Below are 24240 nucleotides of genomic sequence, written 5' to 3' on the forward strand. Positions count from 1 at the left end.
GAAAGGTGGCTGCGTCATTTCCACACACAAAGAAGAGGAGCTATATTAGGATGCTGGAGGTGTTCCTGTCCAGCTTTTGCCTCTTTCAATACCCTGAACATATCGGAACCTCGATTATCACAGGCAGTACGACAGCATCTTCGGCGCCCAGCATCATCCTTATAATGCTACCAAAGGCATTGGAGACCCTTCCACAATACACCCGAGGGCATAAATTTTATCAGGTGGAAATTGCGGCACCATGACTTCGACGATGTCACCAACCATCTCAAGCATCAAACCAGGAAAGCAGAGTCAAACAACTTGGATGTGCAGGACTTTCTTTTGAATTGGGCTGATAAATACAAGAGTACTTCTCGGATTGGAGCTCATAAACACACTATTCATCACTTATACAGATACATGGCAATCCTTTTAGGCTCTCGGTGCTTCCTCTAAATCTCCGAGTCTCAAAACTTCTAAGATTTTGATGTAACTTTGAATTACATCCATGGATGTGCGCTAGTTTCTCCAGGTATACCAGCGCTGTCAGTCGGAAAAACTAATGAATAGCACATAGAGAGCTACTCTTAAGTTTGATTAAATATTACACCATGATTTTATCATATCGCCGAAGCCACTGGGGGATTTCGAAAAAAGAAAAAAAGCAGGTTGCTAATATGGACGACCAAGATGATACGGCTCTTTCAGAATTGTTACCAATTCTCGCATGTAAGTACGGACATGGAGCAAAGCCTTGAATATTCGATATTTTGAGCAGGGTCAGTTTGTCGTCCTGGAAATGTCATAGTAGACACCAAACAAAGCAATTAAGCGACCTCGGCAACTCACTGCGCAGCCGTTTGTGCTTGGACCAATGGTGAGGCTAGGGTGCCTCAGGCATCTATAGTAATCTGCTCACTAACTAAATAGTGAAGTCAGTCAGGCCATGACCTTGGGCACCTTTGTGAAAACAGAAGTGATCTAATCAGGCAACCCACACCTCCCAGGTATGATCAAGTTTGTATGGAAGTATAGGTATTCGAAACACACACATTTTGTGACTGGCCTCACTGAGATGTTTGTGTGTGTCAAGTACACTGCCCCTGAACGGAAACTGTGCGGCAGTCCCCGCGGACACGAGCCGTCTTCATCCAATCATTACCGAGACTGGGTGGGGGCGGGGGGGGGGATCGAGCAGAGTGTCAATGCTATGTTTACCAGGTTGTTTCGAAATCCTGGGAGATTTAGTACAGTTGAGATAATTTCCCACGTCAAATGGTGCGCGAATTCAATAATCACAGATGAAGCCAAGAGTTCTCCGCATATATCATAAGGTCACTACACCACTGAGTATAGTATAGACGCATACTGTGAAACAGCACATAAGCAGGCCCAACTTCAGAGCTTACTGTAAGCTAAAATTCCATCCTATGACTTTATCGCGATCGCGCCACGCCCCTCTTTTCATCCTGCAACCCTCAGCCGCTTTTTCTAGGCGCCGATGCCCGCCGTTTGTGTTCAGCTCGCCTCGTCGCGCAAAATAATTAAATACACCAAGGAATCCACCGACTCGGTAGGAATTTGGAAGTCAATCTTCAGTCAGAAGAACAAACAAGACCCACTGGCATTTACATCGCCGTTCACATGTCCGCTGAAATTCCAGACGACTATAATATCCAGGAGGCGTGGAATAAGGCATGTCAGGCCTTCGCGCAGACCGCCAAGGTCGATCTGACCAAATCCCCAAGTTTCACTGTGGATGAAGTCCTTGACCAGATTCATAAGAAACAACAAGATGATGATGAGAAAAATAATAAATACAGGGTCGCCAAGGATGCCATCGCCAAGACGAGCAAGTTTATCATGCTGTTGGGAGGCATAGCTGCTCAAGGTGCCAGTATGGTGAGTTGATTGGTGATTGAGAGGGAGGCAGGAGAGTCTATCATTCATTAACATTACGATTTTAGGTCTTCGCTCCAAGTAGTCTTTGCTTCAACGCGATTTCATATCTCGTTGATGTGGGAGCCAAATACAAGCGCATTTTCAGCAGCTTGGCCGAGCTCTTTCGGCGAATCTCCGATGTGCTCGAGCGATGCAAGATTTACATGCGGTTGCCCGCCGAAGCAGTCGATATCGCCCTGCGCAAGATCATCAATGAGGAGTTGGTGTGCTTTGTTGATATCTGCGCCCTGTCAATTAGGGTTATGAGGGGTAACAAGATCCTCACTGCGCTCAAGGTTTTCGCTTTCGACAGTGATGAAGGTGTTAGCAGTCAATTGGGTCGTTTGGCTACACTGGTTGAACGTGAATCCCAGATGCGCGCGACGCTTGGATTCGAGTCTCAGAAAATCAGCGAGAAGGTCATCGTGGAAACTCGCGATGGAACGAAGAAAGTCACTGCTTCGGTTGATAAGCTTCTGACGTTTGAGAAGAAGAGAGATGCCGACAATGTGGCGCAGCGACTTCTGAGCAATATTGATAATAATTTGGACAATCCTAGTGAGACCTTCAAGGATATTCAAGCTATCTTCAAACGTCATTTGAATGAACAAGTTCAGGGCAGTGGAGAATGGCTTCAAGAAGACCCTCTGTATACGGCATGGCTAGATTCAAAGTCGCGATTTTCAATTCTGGGGGTGGCTGGGGATGAAGGGTTTGGAAAGTCGTTCCTCTTTACTGCCATTGCGAGGAGTCTGCGAGAGGTCTGTGGCGAAGATGGAGACGAATTGAGATGCAAATCAGCAGCCTACTCTTTCTTCGACCAAGAAACAAAAGATACATCTCTGATCAAGGCTTTGGAGGCCCTTGCCTGGCAGATTGCCAAAACAGACATGGTATACCGAAAGGATTTGGGATCGGTGAATACAGTTGGGGTGAACCAGATTGGGGATCTCTGCGATCAGCTTTTTGGTAAATCTCATAAAACCGATTCCACCTTTTTCCTCTTGCTTGACGGTGTGGATCGAGTCGATAAACAACACCTCAGAGAATTTGTGACGGTCCTAAGCAATTGGCAAGCCAAGTCAGCCGAATGGCCTCAGTTTAGTCTTCGCATTCTCCTGACTGGTCGAACGGAGACAATCGCCAAAATTAAGACTGAGCTCGGAGACGGAATTTCCGTTCTCGATATGGCATCAAAGAACCGTGCCGACATGGTCAAGTTTATCGACGATCGCATGGACAAGATGGATAATCTGAGCGGATCTTCTGACCAGATTAGATCCCTTCGTGAGGAGATCTTGGAAGCACTCACAAAACAAACAAATGGCGACTTCGTCAACGTTGGACTCCTCCTGGATGAAATTAGTGGCAAGCAGCGCCCTGGCGAGATCCGTGAGATCCTCTCTCGATCGGGCGAAAATCGATCAGATACAATTGCTCGTAAGATCGAGTTCCTCAACGAAACTCTCAGCGAGGAGGATATCTCTGATTTGAACGATTTGTTGACTTGGGTCCTTTTCTCATTCCGTCCTCTCTCGCTTGAAGAGTTGGAAGCGGTTATCTTCTTGAAATCCCGCGAACCTTCCCTCCGGCCTCTGGCTGAGAAAATCAGAGATCAATACTCCTCAGTGTTCCACATTGCGGCGGCACGTGTCCACTTTGTCTCTGACTCGATTGCCGATTTCCTGCGCGGAAATGCAGGTCCAGAGAAGGAGGATGATGACGAAAGCTTGAAGGACACAGGTGACGTAAATGATTCCGAAGTCAGAATTGTCAAACGCTTCTTGGAATCTGTTTGCGATCCCAAATTGTTCGACAAGTTTGGTTTCGAGGAATTCTTTCAGCGCAAGCTCAAGGGGAGAACAGCTCAGGTTGGTGTCAATACTGATATGGCACACCTCACAATCGTCTCAGCCTGCTTGGAGGTCATATGTGCCAAGGAGTCTCCCAACCTTGATCCTCTGCTTGAATATGCAGTCGCCTATTTTGGTGAGCATCTCGAGTCCGCAGACCCCTCGTTAACGCTGCCACGACACAAAATTGCCCTGGGTCCGCAGTTGCTTCAAGTTTTCACGGATGACGAAGTCATTGAGCGGTGGTGGACCTTGAGTAACAATTGGATGCGGAAGCAGTGGCTTTATGCCGATTTATACGCCGACATTGTTCTGAGGTGGTTGCAGGATTCTGCTGTCACTAAGAATATACCAGAAGAACAGAGGAAGTGGATCAAGAGTCTCAGTTCCAAGTCCGAACTTGAGGCAGATCTTCTTGAACACGTCGGCAGGTTTCTTGCTCGCCGATGGCTTCAGTCCGGTGAAATCGGCATTGCATTCATATTTGACGCCGCGCATGGCTATATCTCAAAGGTAAAATCAGAAAATTGCTCCCATTTCGCATAATGATCTAACAGATTACAGATTCAAAACCGGAAGGACCCTAGCCATCCACGACTGACTCAGGATCCCAATATTTCCCAAATAGAGCCTTCCCACATCATGGACGCTGTACCCTGGGCCCAGCGGCAGATCGGAATTGAGAAACTCGACTATGAGGAGAGCCGCAATGTGGCGCGAACTCTGCGCGAATACTACAAATTTGACGAGGCCATCGAGCAGTTCAAAATCACATCGGCGCTGGCGAAAGAGAATTGGCTTTCTCAGATTGGCTTGGCCGAGGCTTATGGAATGAAGCAGGAGTATGCCGCAGCCATTGAGACCCTCGAGGCAACAAAGCAGGGTATTGAAAGTGGGGAGTTTGGGGATCCAGTTGAGCTTGATGACTGGTTGGTAGACATCAACAATGATCTGGCTAGGTGGAACAGAGAACTCGGCCGCAGTGAGGCAGCTCTTGCCATTTATGAAGCCCGACTGAAGGTTTATCCGGAAGACTACGGCACCACCTATAACCTCATTTCGCTTTTGCATGAAGAGGGAAAACACCAGAATCTGCTGGAGTTACTACAGTCATTGAAGCAAAGCACAGACGCAGTCACTGGCCTCGATCTTCTAACCCGTAACTTCCAAGAACACTACGAGCAGGACCCCTACAATGAAGCTCTTTTTGCATCTGTGAAGGGTGATCAGGAATTTGATATCATCTTCCAGGGCTATAATGACGCCGTTACCGCTGCGAGGGAGCAATCTGCCAAGGAGAGAAAGGCTGGAAACAGCACAGGAGAGTGGAAGGCTCAATTGTGTCAGGTTGAGCTCATGACTCAGATTGCACTCTTGTGCACAGCACATGGTGCTGGAAATCCCGATCGAATCCAATGTGCGATCGACCATTTGCTGCGCATCTTAGCTGTCAACGAAATTCACGACGGCTACGTCGTCAGCAAGCAGGCAGTAATCTGCTCACAGCTGGCTCTGATTTGTTTCGAAAAGTCCCAAGAGTATCCTGAGAATGCCGCGGAATATCTGAAGCACATGGAATACGCCGCGACCTTCAAAGGTGCAGAGGATCTCGTGTGCGGCTTCTATGTCTCACATCCCAGCCGTCTCCTCGCCCGCTACCACATTCTCCAGGGGATGTTGAGAAGGCTCGAAGTATCCTGCGTCCCTATATCAAGCAGAACCTGGATCTTCTTTCGGATGACGATCCTCTCAATGATTGGCAGGCTTATAATGGCTTGGCAATCCATTTCATGTTTGCCGGTCAAGACGCAGATGCTCTCGCTGCGTGGTCTCTGATAACTCCGAACGGTAATGAGAACAGGCCTATTTTTGACTTTTCTGAGGAGGACCCGGAGGCAGAATTCATGAATTTCTGTGATGGTGGCTGTGGTAAGTACTGGAAATATGCCGATGATTTCTACTTGTGCAAAACCTGCCACTACGTGCAGTTCGACAAGGAGTGCTTGGAAAAACACCGAGATGGCACGGGTGACGGCAAGCTTTGCTCCAAGCACCATGATACACTGCATGTTCCAGCGTACGATACAGCTGAGCGTGAGAGGATCGGCGAAGGCAATGTCAAGGTCGGTGAGGAAATTATGTCCCAGGATGATTGGCTTCAGCGAATCCGTAAGGAGTGGGGTATCAAGTTGGTATGATCAAATTATGAATTGCATGGTTGATGATTCTGGAAAGATTTATGTGAAATGACGAGTCTGAAATTTGATTGAAACTTGAATCGTGTAAGTTACTGCGTAAACTTTTGCCCCAGGATCAAATCAGTAATGTGTTTCACAAGTATTGCGGGTAATCTTTTAGATAAATGAAATCCCCTTTGGAGGGCCATTGCCAGGTGCACAGCCCTGGAGACATAAATAGATGGGTCCGGGGAAGACAAAAAAAAGTCAAAACGAGCAAAAAATGGACTCGCGGGGAATCGAACCCCGGACCACTCCCATGCTAAGGGAGTATTATACCACTAAACCACAAGCCCAATTGATGAAGATTGGTGAGGATATAATGTTTCATCAATCTAAACATGTGACACTTACCATCTTGAAAGGGACATCTAAAGTCAGAGGGAGCCAAAGATATTTATCGGTCATCTGAAATGATTTATAGATCGGGTAACCAATCTTGGAAGGAGGCAAATTATAGAGCATAACACTCTGAAATCAGTCATAAATGATCAAAACTTTGACTGAAAAAGAAATTTCTCGGAAGCGATGAAGAATATATTTTGACGGTGCATAAACACAAAGGGACGTACCACCATCCTCAATCTTGAGAGTTCTCACCCCATGAAAAAAACCTTGGAACCCCCAGGGTTCGGAGGTTCCAAGGTTGAATATGAATATATTGAACCTGAACTTGCAAGGTTTTCAAGCCCTTCAAAGCCAATATTGCTATTTCGACCTTGCAAGTAAGTTTAGTAACTACCTAGTCTACCTAGATAGGTACGTACTACTTGGAACGAATTTTAGATCAATAACATGAAACATTCACATGTTGAACAGTTCAAGGGGGTTGAATATGAAAGGCTTGGAGCTGGAAACAAACTGGAAGCTACCGGTCGCACTATCGTACTTATTCCCATTGCTTCATCAGCGTGTTGGCCTCGATGAGCTTATCGAAATCGACAATGTGGGTCGAATGACACCAAGGCTTGATTGAGATTTCTTTCCGGACGGTATCCGCAAAGACCGGGCACCATTTTTGTCGTGGAAAGGCCTCGTTGATCTGGGCACGAGTGTTGTCATGAATCATTTTTCCAATGTTCTGGACATGTGGGTGGGCGCCGACATTGTCGTAGATCGTGGCCAGTTGGATCAACTGGCCGAGGAACGTGATATTACCATCCACACCCAGATCTTGATGCCGAATGATTGTCTCAGCGGCGGCCTCGGCCTGATCGATAGTGGCCCCAAAGTCCTTCAAAAATTGAAGGGCTTTGATACCCCCATATAGATCAAATGACATCCGTGTTGCTGTCAGGTTTTCCTCCGCTGTGCCGAGGTCGTGCAAGAGGCATGTCACTGCCCAGGTCACTGGGCTGAGAGGGGCAGCCTTCTCAGGGAACTGTTGCTTGGCAATGACCATCCCTATAGAAGAGTTAAATAATGGAATTAAAACATTCGGCGGCTTGTCTAGCCTCACCATAATAATAAACTCTCATTGAGTGGTTGAAAGCTGCCGGATGCAAAACCTTTTTCGCATAATCGAAAGTTTTTGCCACAACGGGATCATCAGAGGGGAATTTGATTTCACTGATGGAGAGGTTTTCGGGTTCGTTGATGAAGGGTTTATCGCCAAATATAACACCTGCATCCACTGGCACGCTGGTCCAGCCATTGCTTGCGATTTCGTGTTGGCACATAGTATCGGATGTTGATAAATCTGTAAATGGAATAGAATGTAGATATATGTCCAGAGATTGGATATTTCAATGGCGATTGGACTTTCTGAAGAGGTTGGATACTTCAATCTTGAAATCCGGACTGCGAATTGTGGTCTTTATATACCGCATCTTCCAAGCCGAGTTGAATGGAATTATTTTTAAATCTTACCTACGGACCTTGGAACTACTGATCCCGTAAGCCAGCATGACTCTGTTTTAGGAATCGAATTCGAACCACACTGCTTAGAAATCCAATTCGCGCTTGATACGTCGGAATACCTTGAGATTTCCCAACATTGACTTACTGTGGTAGTCCCACGCTTACCGGATTAGGAAGTTGATTCTGGTGGGGCACAGTGGCAATTTGATAGGTCGGCGCGAAACTTGAGCAGTGACACATGCCGTGCGCTTGTAAGACTGCATGCCGCCAGGTAAGCCTTTCAAAATATTTAATCCGGTTCTTCTCTAGCGTAATGCTTGGTGGATTTTCGTGCTCTGAATAGGAAGTTGAGCCATGTAGAACCAAAATTGAGCTGCGTAGCGATTTTGCTAGTTTGTAGAATTGTGCACTGTGTACTCCGTAAGATTTGGTATTCTACCCCGCCTATTTCGCAAATAAAACGCCACAATTCTCTGATGGCTTAGAGTTACATTGCATGGAAGGATTTCTCTTGTACCCGCACCTTTAAATCCGTGATAAAGGTCTGGATAGCACAAGGAAGACGGGAAACGAGGAAGGTCTTTATATTAAATTATGGATTAAGTGTATATTATGATGTTTCGTGCTTTCCGTGCGATTGTCAGATCAATAGCCATCCCTGGCCCATGACTTCGATTTCTTGATGTGCCTTTTCCAAGTCATCACTCGAATCCTGTTTTTGCCAGTATTCCTGCAAAATTCTGGAGGCATTGATGACATTCAAACAAGAGGTAAAATTCCAAAGGCCCCGTAAAAGCGCAGTTATGGACTCTCTGGTGTTTTCCGTTTGGCATTCCAGCCCTGCGATGAATGTGGGCCAAATGAGGCATTTGAAAAAAATCTCGTCCGGGGCAAGAAGTTGAATTTTCAGGATCAATTCTGAAACCAGGGTTTCATTTTCTGTTCCTTGTATGCTAATAGGCGTGTTTACCGGCGACGCGAAAGCCCGGAATATTCTGGTCCCATAAATTAATGCAGCGCTTTTATATGCGTTGGCCAGTAGGAAAAAGTTCTGGATCTCGATCTCGGAGGCAGTTAAGGCAATGACTCTTGATGCCCACTGCTGACAATCAAAATTTCTGGTCATGTCAAGCATGAGCATTGTGTCCCGTATATGGTCGTTAATAGAGTCATTCGTTTGACTGTTTAAATCGCCGAGAAAATCTCTCTGGCTAGAGAAATATCGAATAGCTCTCAACAAAAGCTCCGGACAGCCGAGGAAGCTCCGAACGATTGACTCGTGTTTTATTTCTCCATCGAAGTTTGGAAATTCTTCTGACCTTGACTGCGAGCCCGACAATGCTTCTCCGAGTGTTGAGATCCTGGGGTTTGTCAGTACAACCATGAGTTCACTATGTACTACTCTCCAGAGAGGGGAATTACAGGTTCAACTGCCGAGAAATGAATACTCTTGTCTCGGTCACCATATCTCCAGGTTGATGCTTCATATCGCCTTTTGTCGCTTGGTCGTGACTGGAATCTAGTAGTGAGCTGCCAAGGTTGACGAGGCCCCTTGCACCACAAATATGATGATTCCAGCCGTCTATGCCGGACTCCAGAAGATCGAGGAAGATAAGTAGGAATATTGATGCCAGCAAAGTGTCCTTTCGGGATATCTCATGGCCATTCAAGGCCCGTGTCACTGCTTGAATGGTTTGCCGTTTGAAATGGAGGGCATCTAAATTAGCAACAACGAATCGAGGGGCCATATCAATATGAGTCTGGTCAAACGACTGTCCTGTATTGGTGAAGTGCCGTGCGGAAACGGCAATTATACATTTTTGTAAGGGGACATCATCCATGGCGTAAGTAAGTAAATGCCGAAACGGATTATTGTCGCTGTCGCAGAGGATGAATAGTTTGCAGATACGGACATTGACTTAAAACTAGTCTCAGCATATGTTTGCTTTTTTTTTTCTCAAAAAGAAGGTTGCCAACTCACAGTAGTCAAGATAGAATCTGGACGAAGAATTCAAGTTGTGTATGCAAGGGGCATCCAAGGCGACGGAAGGACGTGGATTGTTGGTCAAAGCCATCTGTTGCAACGAAGCGATTCGTTTCTGCTTTGGCTGAACAGAAGATTTCTTGGTAGACGCTCTGCGGTCATCTTCAAAGCGACGTCCGCGCATTTTACCGCGGATCGCCACACCGGTCACCCATCTTATTGGTCTTTTCTCGAAACATTCAAGGCCGGCTTTGTCGCACTTTGCACAGGGAGTTTTGGAGCGGTCGCATTGGATCGTGCGGCTGCGACATGTCCAGCATGCATCCCGCATGTCTATTTTCACGATTTGCGGGGGAAAAGATGAGGAGCAGGAAAGTGAGATTGAAGTTGGAGTAGTTGAAGTTGCCAGAAATGAAAGTCGAACGCCACTTTGGAAATTGGCCCGTGCGGCTGACAGAAATGCGTCACAAATTTGGAACTAGTGGAGATAGCAGAGGAGATCGTTGGAAATATCACAGGGAGTTTGGAAACATTAAATACAATGAGCTGATAGTATCGAATCTTTCAATAATTGACTAACCAGTGTGCGTTGGTTGTTACTAGCAACCTCAATATTGTTCAAGTTGCCCCAAGTTGGCCCGTACGGCTGCAATGAGAACTTGAAAAATATTGTAGTATTCCATGCCTAAAGGAGAAAAGAGTATCTAGATTGAACTAGCTAAAATCAGTACGGATACAAGAAGAGCTTATTTTCCAAATCCGTCAAATCCAGAACCGCCAGGTTAACCTTCTTCCTGGTTACTGCACCAGCTTCATCCACTTGCTCAATGCACCCCTCTCGCTCGTCCTCACTCAACTCGGCAATCCATTCCTTTCTTTCTGCATTTCTTCTTTTCAAAATAAAATGGATCACACCAAGAATCGTAGGTGTTCCTGCCCAACTGACCACAATCATCGAAATCCACGCACCATAATACCTGGGAGCAGCGCTGGGAACCCAAATCTGCGGCGAAACAAGATTTCCCACACTATATCCAATCATGAACATTCCATTTCGCGTGAGCTTCTTGGTATATCCAGCAGCAGAAGATGTCGCCCACCCAAGCGCGATGATATACGTGATCGAGTATGTATTTTCGGCGAGAAGCATGCAGGCAAGCAATGCGAGCTTTTGATCCCAAGCAATTGTTACCATGCATACGCCTCCGATCAGTGCCAACCCACACCATACCAAACTATGAATGGCTAGATATCTCGGAAAACGTTTCAATGCAAAGGTGGCGACAATGCAAAGGAGAACACCGAATCCTCCGCCTGCTGCGGCAACGAGTGTGGACCCTAGGTTGGATACCCCGAGAGAGGTGATCAGGAGGTTCTGCTGGCCGTAGGTCAGATTGTTGCAATACATAAGAGTAAATGCCTGCAAGGCAAAAAGCCACGAGACAGAGTCCTTCATCGTCTCTATGAACTGGGACTTTTTGAACTGCTTCTGCTCGATGGAGCTCTGATGTGACTCGTGAACTCGGCGAATGACCTGCACTTTTTCTTCGAGAGATAAAAACCAAGCTTCAGCTGGGTTGCTAGGATAGCCAAACCATACCCATACAGAAAGTAAAATCGTCAGCCCACCAATGACGATCATGAACAGCTTCCACGGAAGAATAGCCCCCTGACTGAAAAGCAGACCATATGAGATAAAACCGGCGGGAATAGGAGCGCCGACGCAGGTAATCCATAGTATAGGCTGTAGAAATGATTGTTCTTGGCGATTAAAGAACATACCGATGGTAATCTCCAGCGCAGGGACAATCACTGCTTCTGTCGCGCCAAGAGCCAGTCGCAAAACCACCAGACCGGCATATCTCGTTGCAACGCAGTGGAGCAAGATGACAGCTCCCCAAGAAAATATGGTTCCGCTCACGAATTTGCCAAATGGGAGTCGCTGTAGGAGGTAATGGCCAGGCACCTGCCCCACCAGATAACCTAGAAAGAGGAATAAGTCGAATGATATTTTAATGATGCCCGCGGGGAAAAGCCTACCAACATAGAAGAACGTGTTGAGATTGTTGTACTGCGCCTTTGATATTCCTGTCTCTTCAAAGATTCCAAGAATGGCAGCGTATCCAAGTGTGGATTTGTCAATCTGTATCTGTTAGTAGGTGGGAATTTGCCAAGCGACCGAAATAACTCACGAATAACATAATATTAATCACTGAAAGCAAGAGCATAATGTGGAAGTATAGCTTTCGCCGGAGGGTTTTCTCTTTCTCAGGGGCCAATAGCTCAAAATCATCGCCATGATCCTCGAGAAGACGTAGAGTGACATCGGCATATTTTTCTTGCACGGTCTTGACCTCATTAGATATTGAAACTGGGGGCTTTTTGGTATCCATATTTTAGAAAGCCCCCCAAAAGTGTAGATCAAGTAAAAAAGGCTTGTTAAATATTTTATTTTTCTCACGAAATGCCATATATCTTGTTGCTTAAATATCTTCAAAATCATCCGAAGTGGATCTGATTATTTTAGTCAGTTTGACATTCGATTGTGTCATTTTCCAAATCCTAGGCTTTCAAAATATTTCAGAAAACTTGAAGATGCTAATAGTTTGCATTAGATCGATAGTGAGATTCAAAGTCTCTTTTCAAGTATCAATTGGTTGAGTGTAGTATTCAATTTAAAGTAGGAAGATATCAATGCAACCGGGCATGATTCGAAAAAAAGAAAAAGCATTGAATGGGCTTAAAATGCACGTATGAACCATATGGGGTCGAGATGATGTTATTGCTCGATCGTGGACCATTGGAGTTTTTATCACGTAAAAGTGGGTCGAAGGATCTATGACACAATAACGAACTCGATTGCAAAAGGCGGGAGCGACACTGGTTAATAAAAATGGCTTCAAGAAGGGAAATTTTCTCAGAAGGACATGGAAGGAATTGGCGCAATGAATCCTCGAGGCAGAGCAAGTTAATGCCATTTATGGCCGTGTGAACACCTGGGCGGGATTTTCGGGAATTTTATTGAACGCGAGAAAATTCCGAATTTGTCTTTTATATCCAGCTTGAAGTCTATCTAGATAATAATTAGAGAAACTTGGATGATTTTGCACCCATATAGGGGTTAGTGATTGCTACATTGATTAGTGATTGCTGAATTGACTGTTGAAATCAAATGAGCAGCAATTTCATATTTTCATAACTAGATAAATAGTGACTACTAGCTTTGTTCTATAATCAAACCGGAATCTCAAAATTGAGCCCTTTCCAACTTGAATCGGACAATTATCATTTCCCATAGAAGCAGGAAACTTGTTCTATAGGATGTTTGCTTTGTGCATCCAAGATCCCCGGCCCCCAGAGAAATATCCACGCTCAGTCACAGTCATAGTCAATGTGATCGGCACTTGGCGGGGAACAGATACAGTCTAGCGCCGCAACGAAGGTCATCAATCAAAATAAGTAAACCCTGTAAAAAAAGAGGACTGGCCATCTCTCTAGGAATTATCACTCAGAAGTTCAATAAATCTTTTTCCACGGAAATTTTGTCGAAAAAATCATGTCTACAAAGTTGGAACTGATCAACGCGTTGGAGTCCGACCAGGAGAGCCAAACACAATTATTGCAATCATTTATTCGAGCCGCCTCGCCAAATCCACCAGGAAACACCCAAGCTGCGGCCAAAGTACTGACTGAATATCTCATTTCGAAAAATATCCCTTATGAAATCATCGAGCCGAAGCCGGGATGTCCAAATATTGCCAGTGAATTCTCCGGGGGCAATGGTCCGGGTCCGCGAGTTGTTCTAAATGGTCATATCGATGTTTTCCCGGTCGATGAGAATGCTCCCGGGTGGATTCGTGATCCTTGGTCGGGAGATCTGGTTGATGGGCGTGTTCATGGTCGGGGTGTTGTTGACATGAAGTCTGGAACCGCGTGCCTTGTCATTGCTTATGCATATCTCTATGCTAGAAGAAAATCACTTAGTGGAAGTGTCGCTCTTTGTGCTGTGTCTGACGAGGAGACTGGCGGTAGATGGGGAACGCAGTATCTCATTAGAGAAGATAAATCCAGGTGGGGAGGAGATGTGATGCTGAGCACCGAGCCGACGGGTCAGACTATTCGCTTTTCTGAGAAGGGAACTTTGAGGCTTTCTGGGACTGTCACTACAAAGGCCGCTCATGGAGCCTATTTGAATCTCAGGTAGGAGATATGAAGTGTAAAGTTGGTTTTATTTGAAAATTAACTTGAATCAACAGCCAAGGGGCGATTCGAACAGCGGCCGAGTTTCTGAGCGCTGTCATCGGAGATGTCGAAAGCATCGAGCCGAATCCTCCACCTGAGATTGCCAAGTATTTGACCGATCCGAAGGTTCTTGCCGTCGTGGATGAAGCCATGGGGCCAAATACTTCATCGATCATCGCTAGGCCAACTGTTAATATCGGAACGATCAAAGGTGGCGTCAAGGTAAACATGATACCAGATCATTGCAGCTTTGAGCTTGATATCCGGCTACCAGTCGGCCTTGTCGCTAGCGAAGTGATGACTGTGCTCGAATCAGCAGCGTTGAAATATCCAGACGCAAAGATGGAGTTCAAGAAGCAAGAAGCAGCTAGTAACCCGGCCAGTTTCTCACCTATTGATCACCCAATCATAGCCATCATCAAAGAAAACGCAGAGAATGCGGGGGCTTTACATGCAGTGGCAATTCCATCTATGGGAGCTACGGATTGCAAACATTACCGATATGCGGACATTCCTGCCTACGTTTACGGATGTAGCCCGTTGAGCAGTAAGTGTTGAAAAGATTGCCTGCTTGAATATGAATTACCGGCTAATCGATGATCGAAATAGTGGCGTCTGTAAACGAGTCTGCTTCGCTTGACGAGTTCTTCCATGTAACCAAAGTGCATGCATCCACAGTCTGGGATTATCTGGGAAAGGGAGACTCGTAGAGGCCTGGCAAAAGCCTCACAATCGATGCGTTGTTTTTGATTTTGAATAATGATTATATCAACCACGCGCTATTGTATCAAGTAATAACATTTTTGAGCTTTTGCTGTAAATTCTAGCCTCGGGAGTTCAACCACGCAGACTAGTGAATGAGCAGTCGCCAGCCTCATTTATTGAGCCTCCACCTCGACAGGTGCCGACAAATCTGGCGTCCACCCACTTGGTCTCTCGCTACCTCGCACCAAAATACCATAAGCCGCCCGCTCCACCTTCTCCACGCTATTTTGCATGACTTCGGTCTTCTTCTGGAGGTCCCGGAGCATGTGGTACTTCCTGGGTACAGACAATTCCTCGAAGCCCGCACGCATAGTGCGCAAATCAACGACGAGATCTGCCTGCGAGGCGGCAAGGTGAGGTAATTGCTTCTTCGCGTCTGTCATCTCAGCCTCAACAGGCTCGGTGGATGTAGCAGCAGCATTGCCTGAGCTCAAGGAAAGTACGGCGAATCGCATCATTTCGCCAGTCAAATCGAAAAGACCCATTAGATAATCCTCCTCTGTGACCATGATACCCGCGGGTAGTAGGGCGCATACTTCTGCGTGTGTGATGAGGGTTTGTGTGCGGAGGTAGTGCTCGAAGGAGATTGCTTCGATGTATTCTTGGATACCACTACTGATTGAGCGGTAGCGCCAGGCGTTTATGCCAGTGAGGTCGGGGACGACGTTTGTGAAAAGAGTTTGGATCTGATCGAGGCGGGTTTGGTTTTCTTTGGCGATGTTGGCGGGGATGGGGGTGTTGGTTGCGCGGACGCGTTGGAGGGCGAAAATACTGTATCCCAGCGTTAGTTTAAGACTCAATTTTGACAGAAAGGTGAGGTTCAAGGTACATCTTCTTGCTGAGGGCAGTGATGTCCCGGCTAGTCTTGATGATGCGCTCGCGCCTGTCATGGTGCTCGTCCAGCTCGTTGCGGAAGTTCTCGAAGATGGAGATGGTCGGACCGGCCGACTCGGAGGACTGAGTCTCGGGTTTGCTTTGCATGGTGACTGGCTGGCCTTGCCAGGATCGCTTAGTGCCCATGAATGTGAATGAGTCGAAGAGATGGTTCTTGCAGGTAGCTTAAAAGTAGGTGGAATTGATGAAGTGCCTCAAGGTGGAGGAAATTCCCGATAAGCGATAAGCTTCGCTCCACTACGGATCTGCCGAGTGGCACCGCCTGCCGTATATAAAAGTATGGGCTATCTATAAGATCGAGTAGTTTTAACTTGTAGCTAACTAGTATACCATTTATGGTTGCTGAAAGTGTAAATCTTTAATATTATTTGGTAAAAGCTAAAGTCTTACCCCTCACAGCTGTGCAAGGAGCCTTTGGGGAACAAAAGAAAGATAGCCTCCTCGCCATCTGGGTCCAAGTCCTCCGCTTAACTGTACAATCATGCTAATCCCTGCCTAGATGAATCTCCCTCCGATATGAAAAGTGAGTCCCAGGATGAAAAGAATAAAAGCACATTGGAATGTCTTTTTTTGGAACTTGGTGAACCGTGGATAGGTCCTCCAACCAAGCCATAAAAGAATCAAAGAAGTGACAAGCCCTCTGTTGAGATCGAAGAGCTCCGAGAACATAATGAACATTATGTTCTGCGTTCACACCTGATCTTTGCTAGCTGCTCAATCCTTCAGCAGAAATCAAAATCAGTAATTGCTTGCAAGGGTTTGGGTCGCTCCAAAGTTCGATATCATATGTACCTTAACAGTTGAGAAGTATCTCAAGAACCGTGTCTGCCTGGCCGCTAGGCCGGCAAAACTGAATGGGAAAATCGAGAAGAAGAAAAAAAAGTCAACGAGCGATGTGAGTCGGCATTGTAAAAGAATCGACTAGTTTGCACCGCAGTTCTTGCGCTAATTCTTGAAAGTGGGGTCGTTGATGGTTTGCCACGTAACCTTTTGAGGGGTGCCAAAAGAAATTGAAATTAGCCGGATACTCGGACTCGATCAAAAGTTAAAAGAACACTGGCGCTGAGTGATGGAAACTAAATAAGTAGAAGGTAAATATTGTGATCTTGTTAGTTGATTCCTCATCGGTAACTGACCTCATGATCAATGTAATCAGTGCTATCAGCGGGTGGGTCACTTTTCAGATTCCTGGGAACGACTCAAGGGTACCTTGTTATTTACTCGTTCGCTTGAACCACCATGAAATTGTCCTGGGAGATACTGGATCTCTAGCAAATTCAACAATGCCCTAAACATGATAAGTCCACACCGTTACTAACTAGCGCTTTGCATTTCGTACGAATATTTACAACAACTTCAGTATTTGGCTATGCCCGCGAGTATAAATAATACCTAGGGGATATTCCAAATTGGAAGGCCATTCCAAAACTCCAAAACGTCAACAAATTACAACTGCACTTTTAATTTTGATCCCAAACCAAGTTGACTATGAGGGCGGTTCAAGTTGCACTCGGCATGTTGCTAGTGGCCTCGACAGTCATCGCCCAGCTACACGATGTCGCATCCAACAGTTTTGAGAAACGTGCCGAGATGACCTATTGGCAAAATTGGTGTATTGCGGGAGGCGCGGTATTGGCCGGAGTTGGGACCTTTGCCAGCGGAATAGCCGGCATCATCTCAGCATCGTCTTCTTCATCTTCCTGTACCGTTATCACCAATGATGTTAAGTACGAAGGCGATCTAAAGCGAGATGCGATTCCATACTCCACCGATACTGGCTCCCTATCTGTCAACCACACTGGATTTATTACCTCTTTGGCCGAGAGCGGGTTCAACACTTCGTCTAATTTATGGCGGAGTGAACAGAATGGTGATATGGCATACCACGGTATGTATGAACATATATTTCGAGTATTGTAATATTTTCTGATCCTTGCTACCAGGAACTTCGAGTGATGGCTTAGTATATGTTCGAAACTTGATCCTCAGCAACGAAGGTCATTTGAATGGCGTTTTCACAACCGCAGATACCGAGTCAACCGATAAAGGATCTCTTGAGAAACGGTATACATGGAAAAGAAACGAGATTCAAGTATCTTACCATGCTACTGGAAAATGCCACACAACAGCCGACAAAGCCAAGATCAAGAACATTGTCGAAGAAGCGCTTTACCACCAATCTATTTGGAAGAGGGCGGCTGCATGTTTTACTATCTGGTACGACGGTACTTGGCTAGGGCATGTCAAGATTCTTGAAATGACTTCAGGGGGCAATGTCCTGACTGAAGGAAAAGAAAAGACTTGTCAGGGCAAGAAATATGTCTCGAATACATGCTGAGTCTGTCTCACTAAAATGTGGATTAACAATGTGGAGAGGTCCGAGTCAGCGCGGAAGAGTGTATGACGTCGAATGCAGAATATTACTAGTGTTTCAACAGTTTATTCAATTCACCGTCGTCTCTCGTATTTTTGAGAAATTAATGTACTGATGAGTATAGAGCTCATTCAATAGAAATCGTTGATTCACTAAAGACCATAAGTTTTAGCACTCGTTAGAGCCCGTATCGTCCATACCTAACCTGAATACTACGCAAATACTTGGGAAATAATGTAGACGAAAAACCTACCCTGAGAGGTCTCAGTGTCATTGGACCATTTACTTATCATGAAGCATGTGTAAGATGGTTATGTTCTATGAACTATGGATAACGTCTTGTACAAGCGAGTGGGCTACCCAAGCGGGTCAGCTGGTCCCCACTAAAACGCGTCGCGCGTTCCTAAGGGCTGTAACTCTCCTTTTTCAGACAGCCACAATAGCATGAAAACGTAATAGAAAGCGCTAAAAATTGGCCAAACAAGAATATAGGATTTTACTTACTGTCTGGGCCTTGAAGAACAACAAAAATATTATTACTATTAAGGCTACACGGCTTTTTGACGTTCTAAAGTTAATATTGGCCGATCGTATAAAATGCTTTGCTTATTAACTACCTACCACATGTGTAGATTTCCAGAAGTTAACGAAAGCTGAGAAAAAGCTGAGAAATGTTTTTTTTTTCTAGAATGGCTACTCCTTGTGGCCAATTGATCATGTTGATCAATTCTTACGAACGTGGCAAGCAGTATTAGTTAGTAGCAGAGTAATATAGATTTTGCCAGATGTCCAGGTGCCTTTACCTAGGGAGACGAGTCTAAGTATCATAGGGGATAGTAACGACAGCCCTCCCCTTAATACCATCATCAATAAGGGCCTGAATCAACCTAGGCACCTCAGAAAACTCAAACACCTCAATAGCAGGCGTAATCACACCTTGTAATGCATACTGCAAAAGCTCCGCCATCTGCTCCTCCGTTCCAACCGAGGAACCTTTAATCGTAATACCTAATCAAAGTTAACATCGCGACTCGACGCAATAAGACATCAGCGCGAATAAAACTCACCTCTAGCCGCGCAAATGGTTGCAGAAATCGGAATCTCAATATCATTCCTCGGCAACCCAACATTAACAATAATACCCAAGTTTCGCACTACAGCTGGTGCCATTTCAAACGCCTCCTTCGTACCGGGTACAACTATCGTCGCGTGGGCACCTTCGCCCGTAATCTCCGCCACACGCTTGGCCACATTCTCCGTCTTGAAATCGATAAATACCTCCGCGCCGGAGGAGAGACTTATTTCCTTCTTCTCTTCGCCGCTGTCAATTGCAATGACGCGATATTTGTTTAGACGTGCGGCCATTTGAACGCCCACGTGTCCGAGGCCGCCTCCAGAACCGGATATCACAACCCAGTCACCCGGTGCGAGCGAGGTTTCTAGATGAGACAGGGCGCCGGACATTGTAAGTCCGGCGCAAAGCAGGGGTGCGGCGATCTCAGAGGAGAGGCCGTTTGGGATAGGCGTAATGAAGTTTGCGTCGGCGAGGGCATATTGTTGCAATGTGCCGGGAACGTGTCGGCTTGTGTTTTGCTGGTTGGGGCAGTAGTGTTTGAAGCCGCATTTGCAGGTGTTGCATTCTGTGCAGGCGTTGTAGAGCCATTTGAGTCCGACGCGCTGACCAATGGATGTGTTTGAGACATTTTGGCCGAGTTTTGCGACTGTTCCGACGCCTTCGTGGCCGATTATGGGGTTGTAGGCGCCCCAGCCTAGGACTGCGCGGACTTCTGAGTGGCTGTTTGTGATGTCAGTGACTGATGTGAACAGATTGATTTACGTGAATGGGAAGATATACCATAGACCTGTGCATTCCAGTTTGAGCAAGATTTCGCCTGGCCCTGGTTCCGGAATGGGGACGTCATCGCGCAGGACGATGGTGTGGTTGGGGCCGGGGTTCTGCACCACAAAGGCTTTTTGGACATGGGGGGAGATCTGCGGCCATTTAGAGAAGTGTTGTCTGGATATAGTAATTGAGGTGATTATAGTGAGAACCCTGGTGGTTGGCGAGGGTAGAAGAACCTTGGAATATGCGGGGTGGATATCTAATTGCGGGACTGCCGAGATTCGTTGCCGTTTCTTCGGCAAGCGGGGAGATCCTCGGATAACCTTAACTCAAGGAACGATTAGAGATGTAATCATCTTACTACTTGGTTTTCTGCCCAGTAATATAATCAGTATCCTGGATCCATAGGATCATGCAATTTATATACGTAGATTAGCTCATAGAGAGCACTATCGATTTGGGACGACCCAGAGGGTCAGTTACAGGGATATCTCGCCCGCCTGATCCAAGCCGAGATAGCGATATTTCAGAGTACGCCGCCCTTCAAGTCCCGTAACGGTGATGGTCTGTTCATCGCCTGGAACGATATCCAAAGCATTATCACTCAACTTAACATCGACCTGTTCCTCCACCACCAGACCCTTGACAGGCTTATGCGCACGGAAAGTCACGCGAACTGACCCGGAGTCCGACACGGTTTCGACGTCGAGCTTGCGATCCGAGAGATCGAGATATTTGAATGGTTGTGGCCAGTCCACATCTCGCGCGACGATTTCGTTCTCCACCCAGAGGCGTGCAGCCAGGACAATTGGCTCGGGTTCTGCGACATGGTCCAATACCCCATCGATGATGTTGGTTGTTCCATTCGGCGTGATCTCAATATCTGCATGAACGATCGGTGGGCGAGTTTCGCGACCTGTATTGACAGAGATGAATCGAAGCTCTACTTGACCACGGACGACTTGCGTCTTGTTACTGGCGATCCACAATTCGTATTTGCTTGTCTTAGCTGGCTGAGCATGCGCTACACTCCAATCATGGTGTTCGCGTCGAACTCCGACCGCAATTGGGTTTAGAACTCTCTTCACTGCGTAGTAAGCTGGTTTCGGGTTCAAAAAGTAATCGGCGATGGCCCATGAAATAGTCGGCCAGCAGTCGTTCAATTGCCACAAGAGAGCACCGCCGCAGTGCCGCTCGTCGCCCCACTGTCGTCGCCAGCCACGGTATCCGAACATCATTGTTTCGGCTTGGATCAGCTGAGTATGATAGATGTAGGTCTAGAAAAATCAGTAGATGTAAGTTGTAGCATATTCAAAACCAGAGCCATCATGATGGAGTCATACCCCAAGATCGGTCGCCGATCGGACATTCTCAACCAAATATGTTGCCAGTCTTCTTTCGTGGCCATCTGCCTTGTTATGGAAATCCATCACCTGGGATTGTGGGAACAAGTCACTCTTCTTCTCAACAAAATGCTCAATTGTAGAAATGTGTGGGAAAGCCTCCATTCCGAACTCGCTGTTGAAGCGACCGCCCAGAGTATCAAAAATCTGGTATTTTTCCTGCGTGCCATGCCAAACTGAAAAAGCCAATCATCAGAAATTTGAGACATAACAAGAAGCTAAATGGGTAGCAGGTTATCGTCAGATAATACTTACCATTCCACTGATGCATATCACCAACAGTCGGATCAGATGATTTCTTGCCATCACCCCATGGGCTGCCAGGGTGGTAAAAGGTGGTAGGGCAGTACTCAGCCACCACTTCAGGGAGGAGCTTCTCGTAAACAAACCTGGCAGGGAAATTCGTTTTAAGCCAGCTCTCTGGATCTTTATCCTCGTAATTGTAGGTCAGTCCCTCCGACTCCTGTACCTGATAGTCCTCATTGTTCCCAACGTATATCACGATGGATGCGTGGTGACGGAGTCGCTTCACGTTGTAAATTGTTTCTTGCTGGATTGACTCCAGCATTGCTGGCCAAGTTGGGTAATTGCCACAGCCAAACATGAAGTCTTGCCATACCATTACGCCAAGCTCATCGCAAACATCGTAGAAATAATCGTCCTCGTAGATACCGCCGCCCCACACGCTAGATACATGTTAGACTATGAGTCGGAAGGTTTTAGTAACAGGGAAAAAGAGATACCGACCGAATCATGTTCTGTCTACCAGCAACCATTAATTCAATCCAGAGTCGATACCGATCAGCACTGATATTCGTCAGAATGCTATCGGCTGGGATCCAGCAAGAGCCCCCGCAGAAGATATCCTGGCCATTGATGCGGAAGAAGAATGATTTTCCATGTTTGTCGGGTTGCTGAACAATCTCAGCTGTTCGAATACCAACCTTTTTACTTGTCTGATCAATGATTTTATTGTCGCGCAGTAGTGCCACAGAAACCTCGTATAGAGGCTGTTCACCATAGCCATGTGGCCACCAAAGCTCGGGACGATTGACAAGAAAAGATACATTGGTGGGGGCTCCATGCACGACGGGAATTTCAATGTTGTTGATATCCTTGCCACGCAGGCTCAAGGTGAAATGGGCAATGAAGTCCCCGTCGATAGGAGTTTCAATTGTGGCCACAGTCTTGATCTCTGCGCTTTGATGGTCTGCAGCGAGCTCGACCTTCGGCCATAGATCTGCAATCCGTGCGTTATAGACCTCCAATTGAATTGGGCGCCAGATTCCGGCGGTCATAAGGACTGGTCCCCAATCCCAGCCCCAGTGGTATTGTGCCTTGCGCACCGCGAGGCGAGAGGGGTCCCCGTTGAAGCCAACCCATGTGTGTTCTGGATGTTGATTGCGGATTTCCCGAGCTTTTAGTAGGGCACAGTCAAACTCGATCTCGATCGTATGTTCCCGTTTTTCTGTGGCCAATGCTTTGGTGATGTTGACTCTGTGACCCAGGAACATGTTATCGCTGATCAAGATGATTTCCCCATCCAATTTGACCGTAGCAAAGGTGTCTAAACCTTCCATGACCAGATCCACAATGGCTCCATCGGAGATGTTTGGTGGCTTGGTAAAGGTATTCCGGTATACCCATGATTTCTCGTTTGTCCAACGAGCATCAAGTTCATTGAAACCAATAAATGGATCTTTTAATCTGGAGGGTGTGAGAGTTAGCCGGCAATTCGACAAAGATTCATTGGATTACCGGTATTCATGAGAAGGGTGCTGATATACTTCTTATTGTGAATCAAGTCCTGTTGCACGGAGGATGGCACTACAGGAACGTGAAGCCATTCATCGGAGTCGCGGTCACGAAAGTACCAGCTGGACGAGAGGACATGACGCTCGAGGGGCATTTTTGATATAATTTGAATAGATTGGGTAAAGGTAATAAGCAGAGCATTCAAGATGTAGAGAGTATGACAAGGTAAAGAGGGAGCTGTCTTATTTTTAATTTACAAAGTCAGCAAGTCACGAGTAACTACAAGTGTTGTTGCTGAGGAAGGTGCTCTTATCGATAAGCTCCCCCCCGCGCCTTCCCTTTTCGACACGGAGTCCCCGCAGTCACATGAGTCAGGCATTCAGGCAGAAACTGCATTATTATGTACACAAAGACAAACATAAACACACTTTATTCCTACCTTCTCATCAACTTGAACATTACCACAGTTCAATCCTCAAGGTATGTCAACTCTCAATCAATTTTTAATAAGGCTAACCACCAGAGAATGTTGATATTATACGAGTACTAAGTACCAAGTTACATAGTATGTATACCCACTGTCGATCAGGCTCACTAATTACCCCTTTTGACACGGAGCCCACTCCGCCAAGCTGCCATATGGACACCTCATCACTGGTATGGTCGAAGTCTACTCCGTACTTCATATCCAGTATCAAAGTCTGTCACGGTATTTACCAGGTACTACCGCGATGCCAGGCTGCACTCTTTCAAGGTTCTCTCTTCTCTCTTCTCTCACCGGCCTCAACTCTATTCCCTGGTACTCGGAGAACTAGCCTACACAGAATCGGACATTCGCATCGACGCTTGCTCCTCTCTTTCTGCACCTCCCTGCACCTTCAGTGCCATACTACCAGCCCTGGAGTACTCGACTCCGCTGAAACCCGCTAACTTCGACCCAAAACCCACCCAGTCAGCCCAGTCTTTCTAACCGAGCCAATGGCATCTCTTCGTCACAGACCCTGGCCAACGGTTTATTGTCGGTTGTAACAGGGACACGCGCTCCACTCTTGGCATTTCAGCACTGGAATCCCTCCTCCCTTGTTTCTTGCCATGTGCAATCTATCC

The 24240-nt window shown here is 46.5% G+C and overlaps 10 protein-coding genes across 10 annotated transcripts; 3 read left to right on the top strand and 7 right to left on the bottom strand.

The window, feature by feature from the left end:
• Positions 1-1626: 1626 nt before the first annotated feature.
• On the top strand, positions 1627-5974 carry N7533_003661 (uncharacterized protein; the record flags this gene model as incomplete). Its single annotated transcript, XM_057100311.1, has 4 exons — positions 1627-1884; positions 1950-4289; positions 4341-5373; positions 5448-5974. The coding sequence occupies 4 exons, from the start codon at positions 1627-1629 to the stop codon at positions 5972-5974; spliced, it is 4158 nt and encodes a 1385-aa protein (XP_056962999.1).
• Positions 5975-6902: 928 nt separating this feature from the next.
• N7533_003662 (uncharacterized protein) lies at positions 6903-7692 on the bottom strand (the record flags this gene model as incomplete). The annotated part of the gene is made up of 2 exons (XM_057100312.1): positions 6903-7417; positions 7473-7692. 2 exons carry the CDS (start codon positions 7690-7692, stop codon positions 6903-6905), a joined length of 735 nt encoding a protein of 244 aa, XP_056963000.1.
• Positions 7693-8513: 821 nt separating this feature from the next.
• On the bottom strand, positions 8514-10041 carry N7533_003663 (uncharacterized protein; the record flags this gene model as incomplete). Its single annotated transcript, XM_057100313.1, has 3 exons — positions 8514-9234; positions 9296-9791; positions 9855-10041. 3 exons carry the CDS (start codon positions 10039-10041, stop codon positions 8514-8516), a joined length of 1404 nt encoding a protein of 467 aa, XP_056963001.1.
• Positions 10042-10581: 540 nt separating this feature from the next.
• Positions 10582-12250, bottom strand: N7533_003664 (uncharacterized protein; the record flags this gene model as incomplete). Its single annotated transcript, XM_057100314.1, has 3 exons — positions 10582-11840; positions 11898-12000; positions 12050-12250. 3 exons carry the CDS (start codon positions 12248-12250, stop codon positions 10582-10584), a joined length of 1563 nt encoding a protein of 520 aa, XP_056963002.1.
• Positions 12251-13413: 1163 nt separating this feature from the next.
• Positions 13414-14809, top strand: N7533_003665 (uncharacterized protein; the record flags this gene model as incomplete). The annotated part of the gene is made up of 3 exons (XM_057100315.1): positions 13414-14057; positions 14114-14646; positions 14709-14809. 3 exons carry the CDS (start codon positions 13414-13416, stop codon positions 14807-14809), a joined length of 1278 nt encoding a protein of 425 aa, XP_056963003.1.
• A 168-nt stretch (positions 14810-14977) lies between these two features.
• N7533_003666 (translin family protein) lies at positions 14978-15884 on the bottom strand (the record flags this gene model as incomplete). The annotated part of the gene is made up of 2 exons (XM_057100316.1): positions 14978-15635; positions 15694-15884. 2 exons carry the CDS (start codon positions 15882-15884, stop codon positions 14978-14980), a joined length of 849 nt encoding a protein of 282 aa, XP_056963004.1.
• Positions 15885-17246: 1362 nt separating this feature from the next.
• N7533_003667 (uncharacterized protein) lies at positions 17247-18096 on the top strand (the record flags this gene model as incomplete). Its single annotated transcript, XM_057100317.1, has 2 exons — positions 17247-17646; positions 17702-18096. 2 exons carry the CDS (start codon positions 17247-17249, stop codon positions 18094-18096), a joined length of 795 nt encoding a protein of 264 aa, XP_056963005.1.
• An 853-nt stretch (positions 18097-18949) lies between these two features.
• N7533_003668 (zinc-dependent alcohol dehydrogenase) lies at positions 18950-20054 on the bottom strand (the record flags this gene model as incomplete). The annotated part of the gene is made up of 3 exons (XM_057100318.1): positions 18950-19125; positions 19200-19916; positions 19970-20054. The coding sequence occupies 3 exons, from the start codon at positions 20052-20054 to the stop codon at positions 18950-18952; spliced, it is 978 nt and encodes a 325-aa protein (XP_056963006.1).
• A 400-nt stretch (positions 20055-20454) lies between these two features.
• N7533_003669 (uncharacterized protein) lies at positions 20455-21213 on the bottom strand (the record flags this gene model as incomplete). The annotated part of the gene is made up of 1 exon (XM_057100319.1): positions 20455-21213. One exon carries the CDS (start codon positions 21211-21213, stop codon positions 20455-20457), a length of 759 nt encoding a protein of 252 aa, XP_056963007.1.
• A 99-nt stretch (positions 21214-21312) lies between these two features.
• On the bottom strand, positions 21313-23287 carry N7533_003670 (glycoside hydrolase family 2 protein; the record flags this gene model as incomplete). Its single annotated transcript, XM_057100320.1, has 4 exons — positions 21313-21554; positions 21634-22064; positions 22126-23077; positions 23137-23287. The coding sequence occupies 4 exons, from the start codon at positions 23285-23287 to the stop codon at positions 21313-21315; spliced, it is 1776 nt and encodes a 591-aa protein (XP_056963008.1).
• Positions 23288-24240: the final 953 nt, after the last annotated feature.

This window comes from Penicillium manginii (assembly GCF_028828005.1).
Source record: "Penicillium manginii strain IBT 31320 chromosome Unknown utg000003l:1.0-959480.0:1.0-959601.0, whole genome shotgun sequence".
Classification (NCBI taxonomy): domain Eukaryota; kingdom Fungi; phylum Ascomycota; class Eurotiomycetes; order Eurotiales; family Aspergillaceae; genus Penicillium; species Penicillium manginii.